Source organism: Eubalaena glacialis, chromosome 2 (genome assembly GCF_028564815.1).
Source record: "Eubalaena glacialis isolate mEubGla1 chromosome 2, mEubGla1.1.hap2.+ XY, whole genome shotgun sequence".
Lineage (NCBI taxonomy): Eukaryota > Metazoa > Chordata > Mammalia > Artiodactyla > Balaenidae > Eubalaena > Eubalaena glacialis.
Genome location: NC_083717.1, coordinates 170,382,147 through 170,409,645, shown reverse-complemented (window position 1 = coordinate 170,409,645; position 27,499 = coordinate 170,382,147). Strand labels below are relative to the sequence as shown.

Below are 27,499 nucleotides of genomic sequence, written 5' to 3'. Positions count from 1 at the left end.
AATATTGGCTGTCTATTAATATCATGGTATTAATATGTGTCTTTGAACTTCACATACATCATGGCATGTGTATAGAACATAGAAGAGTATACCTTCTGTATCACAGTGAGCACCCTTATGGAAATTATCTCTTGCACATCTACACTAAAGCTTTATCTTTTTTTTTTGAATTTTATTTTATTTATCTTTTTATACAGCAGGTTCTTATTAGTCATTAATTTTATCCACATCAGTGTATACATGTCAATCGCAATCTCCCAATTTATCACACCTTCCCCCCCCCGCCACTTTCCCCCCTTGGTGTCCATACATTTGTTCTCTGCATCTGTGTCTCAACTTCTGCCCTGCAAACCGGTTCATCTGTACCATTTTTCTAGGTTCCACATATATGCGTTAATATACGATATTTGTTTTTCTCTTTCTGACTTACTTCACTCTGTATGACAGTCTCTAGATCCATCCATGTCTCTACAAATGACCCAATTTCATTCCTTTTTATGGCTGAGTAATATTCCATTGTATGTATGTACCACATCTTCTTTATCCATTCATCTGTCGAAGGGCATTTAGGTTGCTTCCATGACCTGGCTATTGTAAATAGTGCTGCAGTGAACATTGAGGTGCACGTGTCTTTTTGAATGATGGTTTTCTCTGGGTATATGCCCAGTAGTGGGATTGCTGGATCATATGGTAATTCTATTTTTAGCTTTTTAAGGAACCTCCGTGCTGTTCTCCATAGTGGCTGTATCAATTTACATTCCCACCAACAGTCCACACCCTCTCCAGCATTTGTTGTTTGTAGATTTTCTGATGCCCATTCTAACTGGTGTGAGGTGATACCTCATTGTAGTTTTGATTTGCATTTCTCTAATAATTAGTGAGGTTGAGAAGCTTTTCATGTGCTTCTCGGCCATCTGTATGTCTTCTTTGGAGAAATGTCTATTTAGGTCTTCTGCCCATTTTTGGATTGGGTTGTTTGTTTTTTTAATATTGAGCTGCATGAGCTGTTTATATATTTTGGAGATTAATCCTTTGTCCGTTGATTCGTTTGCAAATATTTTCTCCTATTCTGAGGGTTGTCTTTTCATCTTGTTTATGGTTTCCTTTGCTGTGCAAAAGCGCTGAAGTTTCATTAGGTCCCATTTGTTTATTTTTGTTTTTATTTCCATAACTCTAGGAGGTGGATGAAAAAAGATCTTGCTGTGATTTATGTCAAAGAGTGTTCTTCCTATGTTTTCCTCTAAGAGTTTTATAGTGTCCGGTCTTACATTTAGGTCTTGAAAACATTTTGAGTTTATTTTTGTGTATGGTGTTAGGGAGTGTTCTAATTTCATTCTTTTACATGTAGCTGTCCAGTTTTCCCAGCACCACTTATTGAAGAGACTGTCTTTTCTCCATTGTATATCCTTGCCTCCTTTGTCATAGATTAGTTGACCATAGGTGCGTGGGTTTATGTCTGGGCTTTCTATCTTGTTCCATTGATCTATGTTTCTGTTTTTGTGCCAGTACCATATTGTCTTGATTACTGTAGCTTCGTAATATGGCCTGAAGTCAGGGAGTCTGATTCCTCCAGCTCTGTGTTTTTCCCTCAAGACTGCTTTGGCTATTCGGGGTCTTTTGTGTCTCCATACAAATTTTATGATTTTTTGTTCCAGTTCTGTAAAAAATGCCATTGGTAATTTTTTTTTTAATATGTATTTATTTATTATTTTATTTATTTATTTGTTTGTTTATTTATTTATTTATTTTGGCTGCTCCTGGTCTTAATTGCGGCACATGGGATCTTCGTAGCAGCATGTGGGATCTTTAGTTGCGGCATGCGCACTTCTTTTTTTTTTTTTTTTTTTTAAACATCTTTATTGAAGTATAATTGCTTTACAATGGTGTGTTAGCTTCTGCTTTATAACAAAGTGAATCAGTTATACATATACATATGTTCCCATATCTCTTCCCTCTTGCATCTCCCTCCCTCCCACCCTCCCTATGCCACCCCTCTAGGTGGTCACAAAGCACCGAGCTGATCTCCCTGTGCTATGTGGCTGCTTCCCACTAGCTATCTATTTTACATTTGGTAGTGTATATATGTCCATGACACTCTCTCACCCTGTCACATCTCACCTCTCCCCCTCCCCATATCCTCAAGTCCGTTCTCTAGTAGGTCTGTGTCTTTATTCCCATCTTGCCACTAGGTTCTTCATGACCTTTTTTTTAATTTTTTTTCCCTTAGATTCCATATATATGTGTTAGCATACTGTATTTCTTTTTCTCTTTCTGACTTACTTCACTCTGTATGACAGACTCTAACTCCATCCACCTCATTACAAATACCTCCATTTCATTTCTTTTTATGGCTGAGTAATATTCCATTGTATATATGTGCCACATCTTCTTTATCCATTCATCCGATGATGGACACCTAGGTTGCTTCCATGTCCTGGCTATTGTAAACAGAGCTGCAATGAATATTTTGGTACATGACTCTTTCTGAATTATGGTTTTCTCAGGGTATATGCCCAGTAGTGGGATTGCTGGGTCGTATGGTAGTTCTATTTTTAGTTTTTTAAGGAACCTCCATACTGTTCTCCATAGTGGCTGTATCAATTTACGTTCCCACCAACAGTGCAAGAGGGTTCCCTTTTCTCCACAGCCTCTCCAGCATTTATTGTTTCTAGATTTTTTGATGATGGCCATTCTGACCGGTGTGAGATGATACCTCATTGTAGTTTTGATTTGCATTTCTCTAATGATTAATGATGTTGAGCATTCTTGCATGTGTCTGTTGGCAATCTGTATATCTTCTTTGGAGAAATGTCTATTTAGGTCTTCAGCCCATTTTTGGATTGGGTTGTTCATTTTTTTGTTATTGAGCTGCATGAGCTGCTTGTAAATCTTGGAGATTAATCCTTTGTCAGTTGCTTCATTTGCAAATATTTTCTCCCATTCTGAGGGTTGTCTTTTCGTCTTGTTTATGGTTTCCTTTGCTGTGCAAAAGCTTTTAAGTTTCATTAGCTCCCATTTGTTTATTTGTGTTTTTATTTCCATTTCTCTAGGACCTGGGTCAAAAAGGATCTTGCTATGATTTATGTCATAGAGTGTTCTGCCTATGTTTTCCTCTAAGAGTTTGATAGTGTCTGGCCTTACACTTAGGTCTTTAATCCATTTTGAGTTTATTTTTGTGTATGGTGTCAGGGAGTGTTCTAATTTCATACTTTTACATGTACCTGTCCAATTTTCCCAGCACCACTTATTGAAGAGGCTGTCTTTTCTCCACTGTATATGCTTGCCTCCTTTATCAAAGATAAGGTGACCATATGTGCGTGGGCTTATCTCTGGGCTTTCTATCCTGTTCCATTGATCTATATTTCTGTTTTTGTGCCAGTACCAAACTGTCTTGATTACTGTAGCTTTGTAATATAGTCTGAAGTCAGGGAGCCTGATTCCTCCAGCTCCATTTTTCGTTCTCAAGATTGCTTTGGCTATTCGGGGTCTTTTGTGTCTCCATACAAATTTTACGATTTTTTGTTCTAGTCCTGTAAAAAATGCCATTGGTAATTTGATAGGGATTGCATTGAATTTGTAGATTGCTTTGGGTAGTATAGTCATTTTCACAATATTGATTCTTCCAATCCAAGAACATGGTATATCTCTATCTGTTGGTATCATCTTTAATTTCTTTCATCAGTGTCTTATAGTGTTCTGCATACAGGTCTTTTGTCTCCCTAGGTAGGTTTATTCCTAGATATTTTATTCTTTTTGTTGCAGTGGTAAATGGGAGTGTTTCCTTAATTTCTCTTTCAGATTTTTCATCATTAGTGTATAGGAATGCAAGAGATTTCTGTGCATTAATTTTGTATCCTGCAACTTTACCAAGTTCATTGATTAGCTCTAGTAGTTTTCTGGTGGCATCTTTAGGATTCTCTATGTATAGTATCATGTCATCTGCAAACAGTGACAGTTTTACTTCTTCTTTTCCAATTTGTATTCCTTTTATTTCTTTTTCTTCTCTGATTGCCGTGGCTAGGACTTCCAAAACTAGGTTGAATAATGGTGAGGGTGGACATCCTTGTCTTCTTTCTGATCATAGAGGAAATGCTTTCAGTTTTTCACCATTGAGAATGATGTTTGCTGTGGGTTTGTCATATATGGCCTTTATTATGTTGAGGTAGGTTCCCTCTATGCCCACTTTCTGGAGAATTTTTATCATAAATGGGTGCTGAATTTTGTCAAAAGCTTTTTCTGCATCTATTGAGATGATCATATGGTTTTTATTCTTCAATTTGTTAATATAGTGTATCACATTGATTGATTTGCATATGTTGAAGAATCCTTGCATCCCTGGGATAAATCCCACTTGATCATGGTGTATGATCCTTTTAATGTGTTGTTGGATACTGTTTGCTAGTATTTTGTTGAGGAGTTTTGCATCTATATTCATCAGTGTTATTGGTCTCTAATTTTCTTGTTTTGTAGTATCTTTGTCTGGTTTTGGTATCAGGGTGATAGTGACCTCATAGAACGAGTTTGGGAGTGTTCCTTCCTCTGCCATTTTTTGGAAGAGTTTGAGAAGGATGGGTGTTAGCTCTTCTCTAAATGTTTGATAGAATTCACCTGTGAAGCCATCTGATCCTGGACTTTTGTTTGTTGGAAGATTTTTAATCACAGTTTCAATTTCATTACTTGTGATTGGTGTGTTCATATTTTCTGTTTCTTCCTGGTTCAGTCTTGGAAGGTTATACCTTTCTAAGAATTTGTCCATTTCTTCCAGATTGTCCATTTTATTGGCATAGAGTTGCTTGTAGTAGTCTCTTAGGATGCTTTGTATTTCTGCGGTGTCTGTTGTAACTTCTTCTTTTTCATTTCTAATTTTATTGATTTGAGTCCTCTCCCTCTTTTTCTTGATGAGTCTGGCTAATGGTTTATCAATTTTGTTTATCTTCTCAAAGAACCAGCTTTTAGTTTTATTGATCTTTGCTGTTGTTTTCTTTGTTTCTATTTCATTTATGTCTGCTCTGATCTTTATGATTTCTTCCCTTCTGCTAACTTTGGGTTTTGTTTGTTCTTCTTTCTCTAGTTCCTTTAGGTGTAAGGTTAGATTGTTTATTTGAGATTTTTCTTGTTTCTTGAGGTAGGCTTGTATAGCTATAAACTTCCCTCTTAGAACTGCTTTTGCTGCATCCCATAGGTTTTGGATCGTCGTGTTTTCATTGTCATTTGTTTCTAGGTATTTTTTGATTTCCTCTTTGATTTCTTCAGTGATCCCTTGGTTATTTAGTAACGTATTGTTTAGCCTCCATATGTTTGTGTTTTTTAGGTTTTTTTCCCTGTAATTCATTTCTAATCTTATAGCGTTGTGGTCAGAAAAGATGCTTGATATGATTTCAATTTTCTTAAATTTACCGAGGCTGGATTTGTGACCCAAGATGTGATCTATCCTGGAGAATGTTCCGTGCGCACTTGAGAAGAAAGTGTAATCTGCTGTTTTTGGATGGAATGTCCTATAAATGTCAATTAAATCTGTCTGGTCTATTGTATCATTTAAAGCTTGTGTTTCCTTATTTATTTTCATTTTGGATGATCTGTCCATTGGTGTAAGTGAGGTGTTAAAGTCCCTCACTATTATTGTGTTACTGTCGATTTCCTTTTTTATAGCTGTTAGCAGTTGCCTTATGTATTGAGGTGCTCCTATATTGGGTGCATATATATTTATAATTGTTATATCTTCTTCTTGGATTGATCCCTTGATCATTATGTAGTGTCCTTGTCTCTTGTAACATTCTTTATTTTAAAGTCTATTTTATCTGATATGAGTATTGCTACTCCAGCTTTCTTTTGATTTCCATTTGCATGGAATATCTTTTTCCATCCCCTCACTTTCAGTCTGTATGTGTCCCTAGGTGTGAAGTGGGTCTCTTGTAGACAGCATATATATGGGTCTTGTTTTTGTATCCATTCAGCAAGCCTCTGTCTTTTGGTTGGAGTGTTTAATCCATTCCCGTTTAAGGTAATTATCAATATGTATGTTCCTATGACCATCTTCTTAATTGTTTGGGTTTGTTTTTGTAGGTCCTTTTCTTCTCTTGTTTTTCCCACTTAGAGAAGTTCCTTTAGCATTTGTTGTAGAGCTGGTTTGGTGGTGCTTAATTCTCTTAGATTTTGCTTGTCTGTAAAGCTTTTGATTTCTCTGTTGAATATGAATGAGATCCTTGCTGGGTAGAGTAATCTTGGTTGTACGTTCTTCCCTTTCATCACTTTAAGTATGATCATGCCACTCCCTTTGGCTTGTAGAGTTTCTGCTGAGAAATCAGCTGTTAACCTTATGGGAGTTCCCTTGTATGTTATTTGTTTTTCCCTTGCTGCTTTCAATAATTTTTCTTTGTCTTTTTTTTTTTTTTATTTTTTTAATTTATGGCTGTGTTGGGTCTTCGTTTCTGTGCGAGGGCTTTCTCCAGTTGCGGCAAGTGGGGGCCACTCTTCATCGCGGTGCACGGGCCTCTCACCATCGCGGCCTCTCCTGTTGCGGAGCACAGGCTCCAGACGCGCAGGCTCAGTAATTATGGCTCACGGGCCCAGTTGCTACACGGCACGTGGGATCTTCCCAGACCAGGGCTCGAACGCGTGTCCCCTGCATTGGCAGGCAGATTCTCAACCACTGCGCCACCAGGGAAGCCCCTGTCTTTAATTTTTGCCAATTTGATTAATATGTGTCTTGGCGTGTTTCTCCTTGGGTTTATCCTGTATGGGACTCTCTGCGCTTCCTGGACTTGGGTGGCTATTTCCTTTCCCATGTTAGGGAAGTTTTCGACTCTAATCTCTTCAAATATTTTCTCGGGTCCTTTCTCTCTCTCTTCTCCTTCTGGAACCCCTATAATGCAAATGTTGTTGCATTTAATGTTGTCCCAGATGTCTCTTAGGCTGTTTTCATTTCTTTTCATTCTTTTTTCTTTATGCTGTTCCGCAGCAGTGAATTCCACCATTCTGTCTTCCAGGTCACTTATCCGTTCTTCTGCCTCAGTTATTCTGCTATTGATTCCTTCTAGTGTAGTTTTCATTTCAGTTATTGTATTGTTCATCTGTGTTTGTTTGTTCTTTAATTCTTCTAGGTCTTTGTTAAACATTTCTTGCATCTTCTCAATCTTTGCCTCCATTCTTTTTCCAAGGTCCTGGATCATCTTCACTATCATTATTCTGAATTCTTTTTCTGGAAGGTTGCCTGTCTCCACTTCCTTTAGTTGTTTTTCTGGGGTTTTGTCTTGTTCCTTCATCTGGTACATAGCCCTCTGTCTTTTCATCTTGTCTGTCTTTCTGTGAATGTGGTTTTTGTTCCACAGGCTGTAGAATTGTAATTCTTCTTGCTTCTGCTATCTGCCCTCTAAGGCTTTATCTTGATTTGGTCTGATTGATTTTGAGAATATAACCAGTTCCTGTTATTGATATTGAAAATTGCTTTACTGGAATCTTGTTTAATTTTATTTTTTAGATTGTTTCTGAGAAAACATTAGTGAAATACTGACTTACAAGATTGATTGGGGTCACTATAGTTTCAACCACTAAAACATTTCTCTGAGTGAAAAAGCTAAATTTGCAATGTCGTCTAGGCAAGTTATCTTTTTGTAGACAAGAATCTTTGTTTTAATCAGCAATAACAAATTTGAATTCTTTATAACTGTTCTTTCAAGCCAGAGTTTAGTCAGAGAGTTACATGACAGCTGTAATTCTTTATCCCCGTTAGTGTCTTATTTAACATCTGACTTTACTAACAGGCTCGTGAAGCTGTGGAAATGCGTGCTCAAGTAGAGAGAAAGATGGCTCAAAAAGAAAAGGAGAAACATGAAGAGAAACTTAGAGAAATGGCCCAGAAAGCCAGGGAGAGAAGAGCTGGGATCAAAACCCATGTGGAAAAAGGTATGACATACTCATTACTAAACTGAATTTGCATTGTGAATAATATCTATCTCATTTTAGAAAATCTCTATTGTTTTTTATTGCATACAGAAGCAGTACATACATATAAAGAAAATATAGATATTTCAGAAATAATGTAGAAGTGAAACAGTAATTTCTGCCTTATTAAGCTGAAGCAGTAGAAAATAAAGAATGTATATTTAAATGTGGGCCTCTAATATGCAAGAGCACCAGAAGTTTTTAAAGTTCTGAGCAGTATACTTCTAAAAATCACATATTACTCAAATGATAGGCTTAATTTTCTCTTATTTTAGTTTTCTTGAAACTTAGAAAGAGAAATCTGATCTCCAACTGAATAATTCATGTCTCCCACATGGTAAACTAATCCAGAGTTTTTCTATCTTGTCGGCCTTTGATCATTAAATCTGCCAGTATTTTCTCTCTGGCTTTATCTAGTGGTCTACATTGGTATATTAATGCAGTTAGAATGAGAAGACTAATTCTAATTCAAGAAAATTATGAGCATGGTTTTTCTTTCATTAATAAATCCTAGTGTAATTATTCATTCAGTTCATATTGAGCACCTACTGTGTGCAAGGCTGTCTTCTAGACACAGAGTTTTCTACTAGACAGGTAGGGGTATAGCAGTGAGCATTTTAGTGAATGTAGACAGACCAAAAAAAGTTAGTCATATAGTATATTAGAAGGTGATAGTAGCTATGGAGAAAAATAAAACAGAGGAGTATAAAAGTGCCAGAAGGAGGGAGTGGTCGGAATAGGCCTCACTTCTGAGATAGTAACATTAGCACAAACACTTGAAGGAAGTAAGGAAGTGAGCCATGTGGATATCTGAGGGAAAAGCATCCCAGATAGAAGGAACAGCAAGTGCAAAGGCCCTGAGTTGGGAGTATAACTGGTGTGTTCAAGGAAAAGCAGGAGGCCAGTATGGGTGGATTAGACTGAGAAAGCTAAGCAGTAGGAGATGAGGTGTCAGAGTAGTTAGGGCAAAATGGCCAGATCATGTATGCCTTTTAGTCGTTGTAAGAACATAGCTTTTACTTCAAGTAACAAGGGAAGCAATTTGAAGAGTTTTGAGCAGAGTGACATGATCTTGCATATGTTACAAGGCTGTGGAATGGTCATTTGGAGAAGCAGGGAAACCGTTTGGAAAGCTATTGCAATAATCCAGATGAGAGATAATAATGAGAGGTAATGAAAACATGGTCAGATACTGGATGTATTTTGGAAGTAGAGCTGACAAAATTTGCTTATGGATTTGGTAGACGAATGACAGAAAAGGAGTCAAGGATGACTCTAAAACTTTTGATCTAAATATTTGAGAAGGTTTGAGTTGCCATTTACTAATATTGAGAAGACTGCAGGGGGAAGAGATTTGGGAGGGAAAGATTAAGAGTTTAGTTGTGGACATGTTAAGTTTAAAATGGAGGTGTCAAGCAGGCAATTGGTTATAGGACTCTAGAGTTCAACTATAGGGAAGTAACTAAGGTTATAAGTAGTAATCCACTTCCTTGAATCATACATAAATGTCTTAATGAGGCAAGATATAAAAACCTACCTGTTGTAACCTAGCCACTGAAGGTAATTCAGAGTAAAAACTTCCCTGTATCTAAGTTCTCTAAACTGATTAAAAAAAAAAAAAACCAGAATGGTTCTTGAGAAATTAGTTAAAAATTTTAAAAATATCTTGCCAAATATTAATAAAAGCTAACGCTTATTGAGTGTTTATCATGGCAGGCACAGCTCTGAGCACTTTACATATATTACCTTATGTAATCCCTACAGCAACCCTATGCAGTGGTTCTATTATTATCACTGTTTTACAGAGGAGGAGACGAAGGCTCAGAGGGGTTAAGTCATCGGCACAATTTCCCATTGCTAATCTGTTGTAGAAACAGGATTTGAATCCAGACAGTCTGGCTCCAAAGCTCATGCTCTACATTGTATTCCTTCTATATCTACACTATATCCCTTCAGCCTGGAGAGGGCAGAGAAAATGAAGATAGACATAAACACAATAGATACAGATCAGGGTGCAGCCAGCCCCAATGTACCATGAGCAAAAGGTTCTTTATTCGAAGTCAGTCTTTGAAAATATAAGGATAAACTTTGCATAATTCTTTTTTCCTGACATTTTATTATGAAAATTTTAAAACACATAGAAAAGTTGAAAGAATTGTACAATGAACACCCATATCTCCACCACCTAGATTCTACAGTTAACATTTATTTAAAAACAATTAGCATTGCTAAATTTGCTTTATCACATACCTACCCAGCTCTCTCTCCATCTGTCAATCCACCATACTACTTTGATGTGTTTCATAAAGATATCAGTACACTTTATGCCTAAACACTTTAGCTGCATTCATGATTCTGGAATTCACATTCAAAAATTAAACCAATACCGTTGGATTTAAATTAATTGCAAGTAAGGTTAAAAGGGCTGAATGTGAGTACAAAGAAATTCATGGATTTTTCTGTCTAAGGTTAAAGAATATTCTCTTGTTCAAAATATTAATGGGTAATATAGTGATAAAGTAATTTTCAACTGTGTCCATACAGAGGATGGGGAGGCACGTGAGAGGGATGAAATCCGGCATGACAGGCGAAAAGAGAGACAGCATGACCGGAATCTTTCCAGGGCAGCTCCAGATAAGAGGTAGGTACTATTTGAGATAAATACGAATTATGAAGAGTGGCCTCTGTGAACCTTTTAGAGAGGAGGTTTAGTGCACTAAGACCAGTTTGCTTCTCTTTCCTCTTCAGGTTGATAACTTAATAAATCAGCACTTATTTTCTTGCACTTAACTGCTTACTCTGTCTTAGCAGGAGAACTAACTATCCATGGAAGTTATCTTTTCTTCCATTACCTTGTAGAGTCAGCTAGAATTGAGAATGATGGGGATATAGAAAAGGGAATTGAGATCATGTTTGTGAATAGAAAGTCATGGATATGCCTGTTCTGGTCTGTTGCTTTCCTGTTTCAAATGGTGAGACAAATTTATCATGTGCCTATTCCTCTAGACAGGAAATAAGCTTCTGTACCTTTATTGAGATCCTTTCACGTGCAGAGTACTGTACCAAGTACAGTGGGGAAGAAGAGCAGGTTTTGTAAGAAGTGAAAGTCAGCCTCTTTTCATGAGCAGTTTCACTTAAAATTCAGAAAGACAGAGCTGTCATTTGAAATTACTTAGGAAAATTGACAGAGCGCTCTTAATAAGTACAGACTTGTAAAGAACAAAGGAAATACATGTATGGAGACTGGGAATAAAGTAGGGATTAGTGAAGTTTGTGGTTCACCAAAGGCCGAGGACTGAAATTGCTGAAAAGTCGAAGAAATGCTGTAATACAGAGGTGGAATTCTGAGTAAGGGTTAAATGCAAATGTAAAACATTTTCTTTCCAAATAAGCAGTTTTCCATGCTCTCATCCTCCTCTGAGCTGATACAATCTATTTTTTCAAGTCATATCTTAAACAGATTCCTGCTGGTGGTGTTCTTTGTTGTTTAATGGCATATTTCATCTCCCTGAATAAGTGAAGTCATGGAGAAGCAGAAAATCTGAATTTAGAGTTGTGTTTAAATGTACAGTGTAGGAGAGAGGAACGAAGTATCAAAGTGCACAGTTAATGACACTCTTAGTCTGAAATTCCTAAGCTGTAAAAATCAAAATGGCTCTGTGGATAAATTGAGCCCTTAAAACCAGTAAAGTGACTATGAGAATTGATAACATAGAAAAGCTTTAAACTTGTGATTGTATGAAAATTAGATTGTCTATAGAAATCATTTTAAGACCTGAGCCTCTAGTAAAATAAGTGATGAGGTTACCATGGTATCACTGCGATGTAGATTGCATATATACTGAAACAGCAGGGGAATTAAGTTAATCTGAATGTCAAAAATCATACTGAGTAATCCAGTCATTGACATGTTTACCTCAGAATTCTAATAGGATAAACTTACTAAATGTGGTTAGGTAAAAGAACTGATTCAAGCTTATTGAAAATGATTCGTGTGATACATCTAATTTGCATCTACTCCCCCTAACCCTTTATAATAATAGCAGATATAGACCATAGCAGTTTCATATCTCAGCATGCATTACAAGGTGATTGCTTGTATTAAAGACTTCCATATCAAGAATGAGTCTTTTGAGAAAGGACAGTCTCTTCAATAAATGGTATTGGAAAAACTGGACAGCTACAGGCAAAATAATGAAACTAGACCACTGTCTTACACCATGCACAAAAATTAACTCAAAATGAATTAAGGATTTGAATGTAAGACCTTAAACCAAAAATTCCTAGAAGAAAACACAGGTAGTAATAAGCTCTTTGACATTGGTCTTAGCAATGTTTTTTGTGAATCTGACTCCAAAGGCAAAGGAAACAAAAGGAAAAATAAATAAATGGGACTATATTAAACTAAAAACTTCTGCACGGTGAAGGAAACCATCATCAAAACGAAAAGGCAACCTACTGAATGGGAGAAGATACTTGCAAATCATATATCCAACAAGGGATTAATATCTAAAATATATAAAGAACTCATACAACTCAACAACAAAGAAACAAACCCAATTAAATTGGCAGAGGATCTGGATAGACATTTTTGCAAAGAAGACATGCAGATGGTCAACAGGCACATGAAAAGATAATCAACATCACTAATTATTAGGGAAATGCAAATTAAAACCACACACCTGTTAGAATGGCTCTTAGCATAAAGACAAGAAATAGCAAGCATTGGAGAGGATGTGGAGAAAAGAGAACCCTCATGCACTGTTTGTGGGAATATAAATTGGTGCAGTCAGTATGGAAAACACTATGGAGATTCCTCAAAAAATTAAGAATAGAACTACCATATGATCCAGCTATTCCACTTCTGGGCATTTATCTGAAGAATACAAAAACACGAATTCAAAAAAGTATATGCATCCCTGTGTTCACTGCAGCATTATTTACAATAGCCAAGATATGGAAGCAACCTAAGTGCCCATCAACAGATGAATGGATAAAGATGATCTGGGGCATGTGTGTGTACACTAGAATACAACTCAGGCATAAAAATGAAATCCTGCCATTTGTGACAACATGGATGAACCTTGGTATTATGCCAAGTGAGACAAGTCAGAGAAAGAAAAATACTGTGTGATTTCACTCATGTGAAGTCTACAAAAACAGAACAAAATGACCAAACAAAACAAAATCAAACTCATAGATACAGAAAACAGATTGGTGGTTACCAGAGGGGAAGGGGATTGAGGGATTGGTGAAGTGGCTGAAGGTCAGGTGTATGGTGATGGACAGTAGCTAGTCTTCTGGCGATGGTCACTCTGTGTAGGCGTCCAGATGCCGAATTATGTCGTAGTCCTGAAACTTATATATAATGTTATACACCAATTTTATCTCAAGGGAAAAAAAGAGTCTCTTAGCAGTTCTTTTCTGCTGTCAGGAAGGCTTAACTGTAAAACCCTATCTCTTATAATCATGTATCTGAAATGCTTTAAGAGCTGCCATCCTCATTATGCATTATCAAGGAATATATATATTCACAAGATGTGAATGTACATATTTACTCTGCTTCTGATATCGGTTGTATTTAAGTGGAAATTCAACTTGTTTGTGAAGAATTTTCAGTTTGTGGCATGGTATTTCGAAACAGGTCGAAACTGCAGAGAAATGAAAATCGAGATATCAGTGAAGTCATTGCTCTTGGTGTGCCCAATCCTCGGACTTCCAATGACGTTCAGTATGACCAAAGGCTCTTCAACCAATCCAAGGTACAAAGAGTCTAGAAATAGCATATATTAAGTGTTGATATGAATACCAATCCTCAGGGAAAAGGAAATTAACATACTAGTATCCTCCAATTTTAAAGACCACTACGCTAAAGCAGTCAGTTGTTAATGAGTACCATATTTAATCTAAGAACCCAAAGGTGGTATGAACAAGAGTTAATGGACTTTGTGACCGTTCTTTAATGACCTTTTTATTTGCAGTTCAGATTGTTGAAAATGTGAGCTATAAATGAGCAAGGGTTTTTACTCTTCACAAGAATGTAATCAGATTCAACTTTTAATAAATAATAACATGTACATGTTTAACATCCTCTATTTTTCCACAGGGTATGGACAGTGGTTTTGCAGGTGGAGAAGATGAAATTTACAATGTTTATGATCAAGCCTGGAGAGGTGGTAAAGATATGGCCCAGAATATTTACAGGCCCAGTAAAAATCTGGACAAGGACATGTATGGTGATGACCTAGAAGCCAGAATAAAGACTAACAGGTACCAAGGCAGACAGTTTAGTTTATGTCTGCACCAGTGAAAACAAAGTAGTTCATGGTCGTTTCTCTTTTTCCCTAGATTTGTTCCCGATAAGGAGTTTTCTGGTTCAGACCGTAGACAAAGAGGCCGAGAAGGACCAGTTCAGTTTGAGGAGGATCCTTTTGGTTTGGACAAATTTTTGGAAGAAGCCAAACAGCACGGTGGCTCTAAAAGACCCTCAGATAGCAGCCGCCCCAAGGAACATGAGCATGAAGGCAAGAAGAGGAGAAAGGAGTAGATACTTTCTTCAGAGTGAATGAACTATTATTCATAACCCTAATGATGCAGGTCATATGGGGGAACACTTTGTAAATGGCCAGGATAAAAACTAAATCTGGGTGTCAGAGCCCAGCACTACTTTTTATTATAGGAGAAAGGGGGGGGATGGAAAAATTCTACTTTGAATTATTTAGTTTTTTTAGAGTGGGTTGTGTTTGTGCTTCTCCCACCTTTTGGCATTTATAGAACATACTACCCCACACATGAAATTAAGGCCACTTCCTTTCGAGTGACATTAGTACTTTGGGGTTAATATTTTGTCTAAGAAAGACTGCTTACAAGTAAAGTTACCCCAACCACAGTGCGTAGAAAGAAGGATGTTCACATATGGGAACTGTCCTGCCAAATGATGTTTGCCCCTGTTGTGCTCTATTTTAATTTGGAGTGGGGAAAGTAAGCTCTTGCTTGGTGCAACTATCTGTTTCCAATAAAAACATTTAGACAAAATTTCCAGTTTTGTTTACTTTAATAGGCAGTGATGATGGTCTCAAAAATCTTACTCTTCATCAGATGTTTGGTCCCCTTGCAAAGCTTTGGGTTTTTGAGCTTGAACATGGAGCTGGGGGGGGGGGAAAAAATCACATAAGCACTGTAAGGAAAGGCAATGTCTGCAAAAACATTAAAACTGAAAACTGTTGTTTTATTAGGGAGTCAGCACCAGGAAGTCAAAGGATGTTATTTGTTCCGTGTACTTAAGACTCTCTGAACTTCAATTAAAAATTGTAAATCAGTCTGGCCCAAGGTCACATAGTAAGTGGAAAAGCCAGGATTTCAACCAGGGTCTCCCTGCTGTTTCCACTGTTCTGTGTTGCATATACCTTGGTAACCATTAAAATGTCTTCTTGTACTTCCCTTTCCAGACCTTTTAGAACTGGGCACTCTCCCACCACCACCATTCTTTAACAAACATTAAGTTACAAATCTTCCAAAGTCCCTGTCATTTCACACTTCTGACCTATTTAACTGATATACAGAAAGCTCCTGACATAATATAGAAAAATATTTACCTTTACTCCATCAATAACATGATTTTCCTGTTGTAGTGCATTGTGAAGTTCTTCTTCTGAAGAAAATTGGATCCAACCCATACCTCTGTGAAAGCCAGTCTCTTTGTCCTAAAAATTCAAAATTTAGGAAGAGATTAATAATCATGAACTTGAGAAAGTTTCCAGGAGTTCCAAATCAAACTACCAACTTTTTCATCTGCCAAAATGGAGTAAAAGACATTTTAATAAATATCAAAAACCCTGCTTTAATACAAATACTCTCCTATTTACCCAAAGCTTAATCTCTGTTAATCATAACACACTCTCTGCTTTTCTACTGCCACTGGAGAAATAAAATATGAGTAAAGAGCTTTCTGTGTCATTCTAGATATAAACCATTAACAGCAATAGTCAAGCGAAATTTTGATCACATAAAGAAGTACTCTTCCTGTTTCTAACTTCTTCACTTCTAGAAACTAGAAGATTAACCCTTAAAACCTAGGTGCATTTCTAGTAATTTCTGAGACTAACCACCCTCATCACAACTACCACCATTAATCATCACATGCTCCTAATGAAAAAGGAAAAAAAAGTTACCCTTATTTACCTAGTTCTAGACTTCTGGTTAATTTAAGCAGTTCTGCTACTTCCCTTTGTGCAAAAGACTGTGCTTATCATTCAACCTATACATCAGATTCTATATGTCTTATACATCAGAGATTCTAGTGTGCTTAGACGTACCCTGCCCAGCCCTCCAGCCCTTCTATGTAAAAAATGCCAAGATGTCTATTCACTCAATGTACATCATCAGTCTTGTTACAAAGTTATGTTGTGCTCTGCCCCCAAAAACACATTCTTGGAAATTGCCCCCATATACCTGGAAGGTAAGTTTATAAGTATTAACCTAGAACACAGGAAAAGTTTCTGTTAATGTCCCAGTGATTCACTCCTTACCTCAGGACAATTTCTAAAGCACTCTACTCCACTCGGCCATTTCCATTTGTAAAGGCATGAACATTTTTGTGCTAAAATTTAGATACTATGTATCTAAAATTGGAACCTGGATTTCTAACTTGAGTACAATGAACTTGTTACTAGAAACTAATTTTCTTACTGTTACACATTACTTAATTTTCCCAAGAATCAAAACCTTCTCATGTTTAAATCTAAAATCTGTTAACTCCAGGTCCTAAATTCTTTTAAGAGGGAAATGGCAACCAAGAAAAATGTTAACCTTTTGGAGAAACTTTTTTTATTTTTTAATATTTTTATTTATTTATTTTTTGGCTGGTGGCATGCGGGATCTTGGTTCCCCCACTAGGGATCGAACCCTTGCCCCCTGCAGTAGAAGCACAGAGTCCTAACCACTGGACCGCCAAGGAATTCCCAAGAAAGTTTTTTAAATGCTCTTCAAAAAATACAAATTTCATACACTTTTAAAACTATTTTTTATGCTTATAGATTTTCATGTCTGTAATACACATGCCTCATTTTTTTAATCAACTATAAATCCCATTGTATCAATGAATTAGTATCTATTTAACCAACCCCATTGATGAACACTTAGGTTCTTTCCAATTATGATATTATTAAACAATGCTGTTTTGAACATTCTTGACCTCACATTTCTGTAAAATAAATTCCTAGAAATGGAACTGCTAGATCAAAGCAAAGGTAAATTCTTATTGTTAATAGATTTTGCCAAATTACCCTTCAGTGAAGGTATCCGTTAACTTCTCAACAATTTCAGTACCAGTTTCCCTACACCTTTACTAGCACTGGATATGCATAATCTGTTAGATCTTTGGAAGCCAAGTAACGTTAAACCAAGCGTTAAGAATTTAAGTTGCTTTAAGTTGATACTTTACCACAGCCTTTTCAGTGCCATGAGGAAAAAAGCAGTTTTAGTGAAGCATGTGTAAACTCTCTGTGTACTCACGTCACGCACCCCAAAAAACAGTAATCTAGAAAGTCCACAGAAAAATATAGCCCAGGATAAAGTACAACAAATCTGTAGATTGATTTCTTTTTTTTTAAGACTTTTTTTTGGAATTAAAGGACTCCATTACATTTTTTTTTTTTTAACTTATTTACTTATTTATGCCACACCCCAAGGCTTGTGGGATCTTAGTTCTCCCACCAGGGATTGAACCCACGCCCTCCACAGTGAGAGCACAGAGTCCTTACCACTGGACCGCCAGGGAATTCCCTATAGATTGATTTCTAAACCCTCATGAGGAGGCAAAGAAAATGTAACAAATATAAACACACACAAAAAGCAGTCAATGAGGATAAAGGTTAAAATATTCGCCACCAGTTAGTTTTATGATAAAATTATCCTCTACTCTCTGAAGTCCTTATTACAACACTGTAATAGACAAAATTCCAAAACAGCCCCAAGATCTCCATGTGTCCCACCATGTTGACCCTGTATAATCTCTCCCCTTGAATGTGGGCAAGGCCTACGACACGCTTCTAACCATAAGAATATAGCAAAAGTGATGGGATATTGCTCCCTTGATCAGGTTATATAGTAAGGATGATGGGGTGTCACTCCAAAGACTACATTATAAAACTGTCTTACCAGACCAGAGAAACTCCCTTGCTGACTTTGAAGCAAGCTGCCATGTTGGGACTAGACCAGAGAAACTCCCTTGCTGACTTTGAAGCAAGCTGCCACATGGGAGAGAAGCCGGGTTAACAAGGAACTGCAGGCAGTTCCTAGGAGCTGAGAGCAGCCTCCAGCTGAAAGCCAGCAAGATAGCAGACACCCCAGTCCTACAGCTGAAAGACTAATTCTACCAACAACCTAAGGGAGCTTGGAAATCAATCTTTCCCAGTTGAGCCTCTGATGAGACTGCAGCTCCAGCTGACACCTGGATTGCAGCTACATGAAACTCTGAACAGAGGACCCAGCAAAGCTATGCCTGGACTCCTGATCTGTACAAACTGTGAGATAATGTATGTGTGTTGTTTTGAGCCATTAACTTTGTGATAATTTTATGCAACAATAAAAAACTAACACAAATACCTCAAATACCTAGGATAAGGTTTATTTTTTTAAACCACTATCACCCATAATTTAATCAACAAAGACTGAACAGCTTCACTTCATTACAAATTCTATAAATTGATAATGCTTTCACAAAACAAAATCAAGAATTACAGGATAACATTATTACTTTTTTAAAAAATACTCACAAAAGGAACAGTGCACTTTCGTACATGGCCAAACTGTGAAAAGTGTTCTCTCAGTTCACCTGTATAAGAAGAGGAAACTATTAAGAGTTGTTAATTTTGTATCCTCCATCCTAGATTGATATAGAAACCAAAAGGGCTCCTAGAGCTCCCAAACTTCTTGTGAACAGGAGTTACTTTGTATTCCCTTGAAGCCTTAAGATCTAGGAAATAGCTATGGTATTGATTATAAAATTGTAATGTACTAGATTTGGGGAGGTGATGGGGTGGGAACATGGACAGATAAATTGCTGAGTTGACTGTAATCTTCATCCCCAGCAAATACTGAGTGTCTTCACCACACCAGGTACTGTGCTAAACGCATGGATTATAATCCCTGAGAAGATTGCACAGAAGACAGAAAAACAATTACAGTACAGCATGTTGTTAGCTATATTAGAGATTTCCAAATAAAATCTCAATTTACTTGCCTTTCATAATTCACAGTTTACATTAGGTTAAATCGTTGTTACTCTTAATAAAATTTGTTGAGTCGACCCTACCTATCCTTCCTGCCTTACTTCCCATTGCATGCCCATAGTTACTTTCTAGTACAACAAATGAAAATCTGTGTATCTGTCCTGTGGATTCCTGTCTTTGCCTGCTGTTCTTTCCCTTTAACATGTCAGTAATCCAATCTCCTTTTGCCTAAATTGTATCTATCCTTCAAGACCCGGGCTAAAAACATTCACAGATTTTATTGGGCTCCTACTGCAAAACAAGACAACATACTAGCCCTGTGAGGCCTCAAAGATGAATAGTAGATTATTTTAAAGATCAAAAACTACATGATTAGCATGCCCGCCTCCAGGAAGTGCGGGGTGACGCCATAAACTCTGGGGTGAGAGACTAACGTGTGGAAACTCTGCACCCCGCACCTGCTGCAGAAGCTGTGCAGGGCCGGGTGGGTGCGGGATCGGTACGTCATGATGCTCTCGGCGCCCAGGAAGAGCGTGAAGCGCGAGACTGGGACGAGGAAGTGTGGGTGCTACTTTTTCCTGCACAGCCTGCAGCTGCAAACCAGAACTCACAGGTTTGCAGGGGCCCAGGCTCAAATTTAACCGCGCAGCAGTGGTTCACCCCCAGTGTAGTTCACCAGGCCTGGGGACTCGAAGGTGTCCAACAAACTTGGCCGTATGCATGCAGCTGAGGCCTCACAGCTTCCCCAATGTCTCCAGCGCTCTGGCTATGCGCCCAGGTGTATCTCGTTGAGGGGGACACGGAGGGCGCCGGCAGCTTCGGGGCTTGCTGCACACCTTTGGAGCCTGCCTCCCCCAGAGCTTCTGCTGAATCCTTACCGGATCCCACCTGGCCGCCGCTGGCCTCCTCCCCGCCGCGTGGCTCCCCACCCGGACTTGGATAAGTGGGTACCGCGTGTCCCTGACCGGATGGCTGCGCAGATGGCAGTAGGGTTCCCGATTTCCTTCTGGCCCCGAAGCTGAACATTTGTGCTGCTCCTCACTCTGCCCAAACTGCCAGCAGCCTTCAGGTGTGTGCCCACTGCCCCTGGTTTCCCAGGAGGTTACTGAGCAGCCTCATTGCATCAGCCCGACTGACCACTTGTGCTGTGAAGAGACCCTTCCCTTGCCCCTGTGAAACAGCCTTTACTGGCCTGCAGCTCTGGCTGAGCCTATCAGCTGCTCCTTCTCCTAACTACTGTTTTCTGTTGTCGATGCAAATCAGCAGCCTAACCTTAAAATACTGAAACACTGAAAATACTGAAGACCTTTTAGCTAGCAGGCAGCAGCAGGCAGAATAGTTCAAAATAAGCATTGTTCACCTAGTAGAGTCAAACTGAGGCATACACAGATCTTCAGGGATGTGAGTGTGTAGTGTGTGAGTAGTTGTGCTAAAGTTGGGAGTAGTAAAGGTGATGACCCACAATACTATGTTACAACACACCAGTGGATCCATAGAGAAATTAGATGTTAACCTCAATATAGGACAAAAAGTCACTTATTTAAATTCGTTCTCTAAGAACAGGAAGTAAAAGAAGAAACAATACATTAATTTGTCCATCTCTACCAAGAACAAATTAACAGCTCTGGGAAGCATAGATAGGAAGCTGAACCGTTCTCTGGAGATTGATGTGATCATTGGGCATGGCCAGAGGAGAGACCCCACAAAATGAACATAGATCCTCTTCCCTGAGGTGTAACAGTTAAACAGTGAGGAGTCTTCAAAAAATTGCTTCCTGAATTAGGTAGTGACATCTACACATACTGGCTGCAAGCAGAGATGCACAAATCCACCCACAATCTAAATTCAGTCATTCTTAACATTTTGTCATATACACACATCTATATGCATGCATATATATGTAGTTTTTCAAAAACATTTTTAAGTAAGATACACACATCAGTGCCATTACGTCTCTCAATACTTCAGCACTCCTGTCCTAGGAATAAAGACATAATTTATAGCCACAATATCATTATCACACTTACAAGTCAATGATAATTTCCTAATTTCATCTAACTCCCAGTGTAATAGGGAAGAACTTTTGTATTCTATTACAAGTTAATCACTAAAGGGATGTTGCCTATAAAGCTTAAATTATACATAATGGCCCGTCTCTGGGAACCCTGCCTCCCTGGTAATGAGTGTTAAGCTAAAATACCTTTGTTTAGCTTATAGGAAATGTCCTGACCAGGCCCACCTGTGAATGGCTGTACCAAAGAAGAAATTAACACATCCCCTCCGGAGTCTGGCTGGAACCAGGGCTTTACCCGCTTCCCTTTCAGTATAAAAGAAGCCTGAATTTTAACTCAGGGAAGGTGTTTCTTTGGAACACTAGTCCACCATCTTCTTGGTCTGCTGGCTTTCCGAATAAAGCTGCTATTCTTTGCCCCACCCAACAACTCATCTCTCAATTTACTGGCCTGTCGTGCAGTGAGGAGCACAAGCTTGGACTTGGTAACACCAGTATGTATTTTAAATTTCCAAATTGTTTCCTAAATGTGTTTTTAAAATTTCCCCCCTCAACACAGGATCTATTAAAAATCACACATTAAATTTGAAAAAAAAAAAAAACTACATGATCGCTTTCTCTTCTGTACTACAGTGCTTGTACTTTCACTGATTTACATTTCATGTTACCTGTTTCACCACCCTAGTTCATCTAAACCTCACTGGTTCAAAAACTGCCTATATTTGTTGTTTGTAAGTCTCCTCACCCCCACCACTATACCATAAGCTTGTCAAGTGTTGAGTCCACTATGTCCACAGTGATTGATACACAACAGGGCAATATTTGCTGAATGAATAAATAAATGTCCAGTAATGCTTCAACCAGCCACAGGGGCTAAATTTCTGAAGTGCTCTAATAGTTGATCAAACCAGTTGGCAAGATCAGGCTCTCACACAGAACATATTACTGGAAGATAAACAAAATAGTTTTAAACCAGGTATTAGAAGTTCTAGAAAACATTCACTTCCAAAACAAACTAGCTCTAGAAAGTAACCCTTTTCCCAAATTACCTACAACTGTTATGGAAAAACAGCTGCAAGCACCAAGAACAATGCCTACCACATAACAGATACTCCTTAAACATTTGCTGAATGAATGAACTGAGAGAGACTGTAGTCAAAGTCGTATTTTATACACTCTTTGAGGATCTTGAGCAAGTCCATTATGGTCTGGAAACGCATCTGCAAGATGCTTGCAGAAACCCCTCGGCCTTTCCAGTTTCACAGGGCCTAAGCAAGACATTCTGCTGGGTGTGGTCTGAGAAGGTGGGGCACAAACTGATCTATTTCCCATTCTACTACCTACACTCATTCCATTCCTTGTTTAAGGGAGCTGACCTGATACATGAATATCTGCAAAAGTGACCATGGATTTTTAAATTTTTGTAAGCATATGTAAAAACCTTAACTCAAAACTGCAGCTGACAAAAATCAATGTTGGTGAGAGATTTCAGTACTGATTACTCCCAGCCCTCTATCTCCAGCCTAGGCCTCTCCCATGAGCTTCAATTTTTGTAATCATGAAAACAACTATCATTTATTGAGTACTTACTCTGTATTGAGCACAAGTCTAAGCAGTTTACATATAAATTCACTTAATCCAATCAACAATCCTAGAAGGAAGTTATTATTGACTCCATTTTATAGATGATGAAACTGAGGCACGGTAGTGAGCCCTTTTCCCCAGTTACTTCCGTTAGTCAGGTTACACAACTACGAAATGGCCAAGCTGGAATTCTAACCCAAGGAGTACGGCTTCAGAGTGCATTTCTCCATCGATACACACCGTCCTCTGTCCAACTAACGGAGACCTCACAGGTTTTTCAAACTAAACACATTTAAACTTTACTCCTCATCTTCTTTCGATCTGCTTCTCCTACATTCTAATCATGAAATTCACCAACGCTAAAAACCTGAAAGTCATTCCACCCTTTCCCCCATCCGTACTCTTCCCCCATTCAAGCCATCTGTCGATTTTGTTTGGTTAACATAAGTGAATCTGACTCTTCCTTCTACCACTACCCTGAAATCCTCACCTTTGAGCTAAATCACTGAAACTACTTCTTGCCACTTTGAATCCATCCTCCACCCTGCAGTCAAAATAACTCCTTCTAAATCCTTAGTCTGAAATTTCCAAGTAATTAAACCTTTAAACTCCGAAAGGCCAGAGACCGTGAATACGTGCCCCCAAAGCTCAAGGGGCATCCCTAAACGGCTAATTGCAAACAAAATTTCTTTCTACTCACTGGCTTGCTCAGGAGCATACTCAGCCGCCTTAATCCAACCACCACGCTGATTTAAGTGCTCCGCAGAAAGCAAGGTTTTTCAGGATTGCTTGGACCTAAAACTTCCGCCCCTACTACATCTCCAACTCACTCGAGGCCGCGGTCCATGGAATTTTTCTGACAAACGCAACCGGCCGGCGGATATTCGTACGCAGTGCCATTGCGGCCCTCGCTGCCGAAGCCGTCATCTTCAGAATGAGGGACCTCCAGTGACCTGAGGTCACGACCCCGGAAGAGCCTGCCTGATCCGGAGCACGGAAATCAGCTTCCGGGTCAAAGGAGGCCGGGCAGCGAGATGGGGGAGATGGGGAAGATGGCGGCGGCCGTGGGGCCTGTGGCGACGCTGGCGGCGGAGCCTGGGGAGGACGCCTTTCGGAAGCTTTTCCGCTTCTACCGGCAGAGCCGCCCCGGGACCGTAGACCTGGGAGGGGTCATCGACTTCTCGGTAGCCCACGCAGCCCGCGGCACGGGGCCTGGTGCCCACAAGGTACGGAGAGAGGGACGGCGCGCGCCTCCCCGTCGCCACGCCTCGCTTCTTGGAGAGGTTTCAGTGTTCTCCTAACCTCTTTTCGCTTCCAGGCTGATGGTTATTGAGCGACCCCCGCCTTCCATAGGTGCACAGTTGAACTGCCCACAAAGTGTCACACTTTGGCGATGAAGGGCTCTGTTGACCGTTTCTCCACGCAGCTATTCCTGGCTGCGGCCTCGGTCAAAAAATGCCTGGGGGAAAAAAAAAAAAAAAAGCCTGGGAATTGGTGTTTATTTCTTCCATTAATTGTCCATTTGAATTTGCACCTAGGTTTGTGTGAAAACCCGTAAACCGTGTTCGCAGACGTTAGGGTAACGCTCTACAACTTGAAGAAACCAATTACCCGAGTGTTCCCAGAAGCCGTTGTCCATAAAAGGCCCTGGCTTCTCTGGGACTTTTAGAAAGAGGGCATTGAAAGATTCTGAGATAATCCCTCCAGGTTGAAAGTAAAGGGCAACTGAATCCAAGCACTATACATTATTTCTACCTTATTTCTGCATTATTTCTCGTGGAAATTGAAGAAAACACGGGGGGAGGAGGAGGGGACGCAGGGAGAATCACAACTATAACGTATGTTTTCTTTTCAGTCGCTTTAACACTGAAGATAGATCCCTAATTTGCCATTGGTGTTGTCCACAGATGGCTGGATGAGGCATTCTTTTCAAGCTTAGTAATAGATCTCAATAAAATTGGAATGCTATAGTAACATCATATTTGTCTAGAACTCAGCTTCTTAGAAACTTCCATTTGTTAGCAGGGATGGTCTTAGAGTTGTCAAGATAACAAAGTCCAGGAATAGTGTACTTGGCTCATGGGAGAACCCCTCAGACTTTCATGCAACTCCTTTTGCCCATATTTTACCGTAATACTTACATAATTTTAAAATGTAAGCCACCTGAGAAGGGGACATTGTATCTGGCATAGTACCTGAAACAGTAAGTACACAGTAAATGCACTATCTATTGAGTACATAAAAACATGGGTAGTATTTCATTCTCCAGCTCAAAACAGATTGAAAGTAGCAAATTAGAGAAGAAGAAAGTTGCTATTAATAAGACATCAGATGAGAGCAGAGGAGAAAGTGATGGCTAACAGTCTGACAAGGGAGGAAGCAGAAAAACTTTAAAAGGCTGAGAGGTTTGATTCAGCTTAGAATATGATAGATTAGATCCACAAACTTCTTTCCAGTTTGAGGGTGTTGCTGAATTACAGTGCAATATTAAGTATGATCTATTTAAGAAATCATTATGAAATGTTTGAAATGAAAACATTCTGTTCTCTGGGTACTTGAAAGAGTTAGGTGGTCAGGGCTCTCAGAGTTTCAGATAGCCATTTCATTATAGAGACTGGATATACAGCAACCACTTGTTGGTAGTTTGTCTGGAAATCTACACTCTTGGCAAAGTTAATAGATTAAGAGATCATCATATCTTTTGGGGAGAGAACATTGGAGGTATTCTAAGGCAAGCCAGACCCTGAGTTTATTATTAATGTAAGAATAGTTTGGTTTTTTTTAAATATCCTTAGTTACTTTAGTGACTGAATATTGGATTTCTCAACTAGTTTAATGAGCCATCCATAAGATACTCTTAAGTGCAAAGAAACCTTCATAGGCCCCTTAAAAGCTTAATTTTTAAGTAATTAACAAAGACAAAAAAATTACAAGTTTCATTTTGAAGTTCCATCTAAGAGAGCAAATATTGTACTTTTAGCAAACAGCATTCCCAGTGTTTTATTGAACCATTTTTTCTGAGTGGTTTGAGCACTCAGCCTCCCCAGCCTGGTGTTCCTCATAGCTCTGTTTAAACACCATCTGTGTACAAGTTCCTCAGGAGCATTACTGTTAGCCCTAACCAAAGTAAATAGCATTGTGACTTAAGGTATTCCATATACCAAACACCTTTCATAATTCAGAGTCCTATAAGAAATCACAAAGGTGTGGTATCATAGGAAAAGATAGTCTTAAAGGCCAAAGTCAGTCTGCTTCTCATCATTACTTCAGTTTTGTATAGCTCTGTTGTGTTTATTAGTACATAGCTGAGGAAACTGAGGTTCTAAGAAGTTAAGTGACTTATCTAAGTCTTGTATTAAGTAAGTGATAGAGCTAAGTTTAGGACCCCAAACTTTTGACTCCTAACTGCCCCATATCAGAAATGCCTTTAGAGGTTTGAGATTCTCACAGTTAATCTGTAAGATAGCTTTAGCCCACTGACTTCTGTTTCCTTCCTGCCAGGTGGTCAAATCTCACCTAAATGTGTCCTCAGTCAGTGACCATGATGCATACAGAGCTGGACTTCAGCCAGTAAGCAAGTGGAGAGCCTACGGACTCCAAGGCTATCCTGGTGAGTGCACTTGAGCTCAGAAGGCAAAATGAATCATTTGTCTAATTTTGGAGGAGGAGTTAAAATCAAGTAAATAGACAAAGAAGAAAACTAAACACACAAATATTCCACTCCCAAATCCCTCCTGAATTCTGCCATGTCTAAGATTTCCATTATTTGGCATTCCCAAAGGATAGAACAGGAGTCAGTAATCCCTGCCTTATAGTGCAGAAAGTGACAAACCAGGTACAAATCAAAAATTAGGACACTGACTCTGGGCTCCCTGCTGCAGCTCTGAACATCTACTCTGGCAAAAGAAGCGCTTCGAATTGATAGAGTAACTCATAATGTGCACTCAAGTCACAAAATCCCTACATTCACAAATGGCATAACAACTTAAAAATTGTTGCTATCATCAGGGCTGAATTTTTGAAAAGAGAATTAAAGTTAATGAGATCAAAAGTCCTAAAAGACTAATAATCTAGAATTTTGAATTTTAGTGATATCAGGTAGTTCATTTTACAGATAGAGAAATTAAGATAATGATGAAGAGTGGGTAATGTTATTAACCTTTTTTCTAGGCTCATGGGACCATTGTGTTGATAGATTAATTATCATGAACGATTTAGAAAATTTGCAAATGCCTTATTTGGCCAAACGATTTTATATTTGCATCCTGTTTCTAGAAGACATAAAGTTAACATTGCACTTGTGATTTCAAATATGGATCAAAAGCAAGAAAAATTCCTTTAAAAAAATTAATTTTCGTTGTTCCAAGGGCCAGGTCTGTGTTACAGTTGTTAGTACATTATCAGCACTGAAGTATATGTTGATAACATTGGAAGGGGTAACAGCTTTAAAACTTTTATAAAAGGCCTTGTGCACTTTAGTTCTATATTAAAGAACTAAAGACCAGTTTTGTGTCTGAAGTCACAAATGAAACAGTTGAATGGTGGCTTTTATATATGAAAGCATTGCTCTTCATGAGTTTGAGTAAATGAGGAGCATACATCACCAGTAGTGTTTTGTGCACCTTTTGTTCTTGAATGCTGCCCTTTACCTTTCAGGCCTTGCTCCTGTTTTCATGGCCATGTTTCTGTTGCTGTGCCTTCTTCCCTTAACAGATTGTTCAGACTACAAAGT

The 27,499-nt window shown here is 38.7% G+C and overlaps 3 protein-coding genes across 5 annotated transcripts in view; 2 read left to right on the top strand and 1 right to left on the bottom strand.

Moving 5' to 3' along the window:
* SNW1 (SNW domain containing 1) overlaps positions 1-14,976 on the top strand; it is a 36,710-nt gene extending 21,734 nt beyond the window's left edge. Inside the window, exons 10-14 of the mRNA XM_061181140.1 lie at positions 7,761-7,902; positions 10,486-10,582; positions 13,586-13,703; positions 14,048-14,211; positions 14,290-14,976. Of these exons, the coding sequence (XP_061037123.1) occupies positions 7,761-7,902; positions 10,486-10,582; positions 13,586-13,703; positions 14,048-14,211; positions 14,290-14,488 (720 nt within the window). The 3' untranslated portion in view covers positions 14,489-14,976. The remainder of the gene's footprint in view (positions 1-7,760; positions 7,903-10,485; positions 10,583-13,585; positions 13,704-14,047; positions 14,212-14,289) is intronic.
* Positions 12,138-23,725, bottom strand: SLIRP (SRA stem-loop interacting RNA binding protein). Of its 3 annotated transcripts, none has more exons than XM_061181141.1 (5): positions 23,598-23,725; positions 18,717-18,793; positions 15,537-15,644; positions 14,994-15,088; positions 12,138-13,714 (listed from the first exon to the last, which is right to left on the bottom strand). In XM_061181141.1, exons 1-4 carry the CDS (start codon positions 23,692-23,694, stop codon positions 15,026-15,028), a joined length of 345 nt encoding a protein of 114 aa, XP_061037124.1. In that variant the 5' UTR covers positions 23,695-23,725; the 3' UTR covers positions 12,138-13,714; positions 14,994-15,025. The 3 variants fall into 3 exon arrangements, with proteins under 3 accessions (XP_061037124.1, XP_061037125.1, XP_061037126.1); XM_061181142.1 differs by having other exon boundaries at positions 12,139-13,592; XM_061181143.1 differs by having other exon boundaries at positions 12,145-13,714; positions 18,717-18,775.
* A 76-nt stretch (positions 23,726-23,801) lies between these two features.
* The window catches only part of ALKBH1 (alkB homolog 1, histone H2A dioxygenase), a 29,751-nt gene continuing 26,053 nt past the window's right edge, over positions 23,802-27,499 (top strand). The window contains exons 1-2 of the mRNA XM_061182756.1: positions 23,802-23,993; positions 26,269-26,377. Of these exons, the coding sequence (XP_061038739.1) occupies positions 23,802-23,993; positions 26,269-26,377 (301 nt within the window). The remainder of the gene's footprint in view (positions 23,994-26,268; positions 26,378-27,499) is intronic.

Excerpts from the sequence above, each read along its gene's own strand:
- SLIRP (XM_061181141.1), bottom strand. The coding sequence starts at position 23,694 with ATGACGGCTTCGGCAGCGAGGGCCGCAATGGCACTGCGTACGAATATC. Across the intron at positions 15,645-18,716 it reads GAAAGTGCACTGTTCCTTTT|GACAAAGAGACTGGCTTTCA; the intron begins GTGAGTATTTTT and ends TTGAATTTTTAG. Across the intron at positions 15,089-15,536 it reads ATGTTATTGATGGAGTAAAG|CTCCATGTTCAAGCTCAAAA; the intron begins GTAAATATTTTT and ends CCCCCCCCCCAG.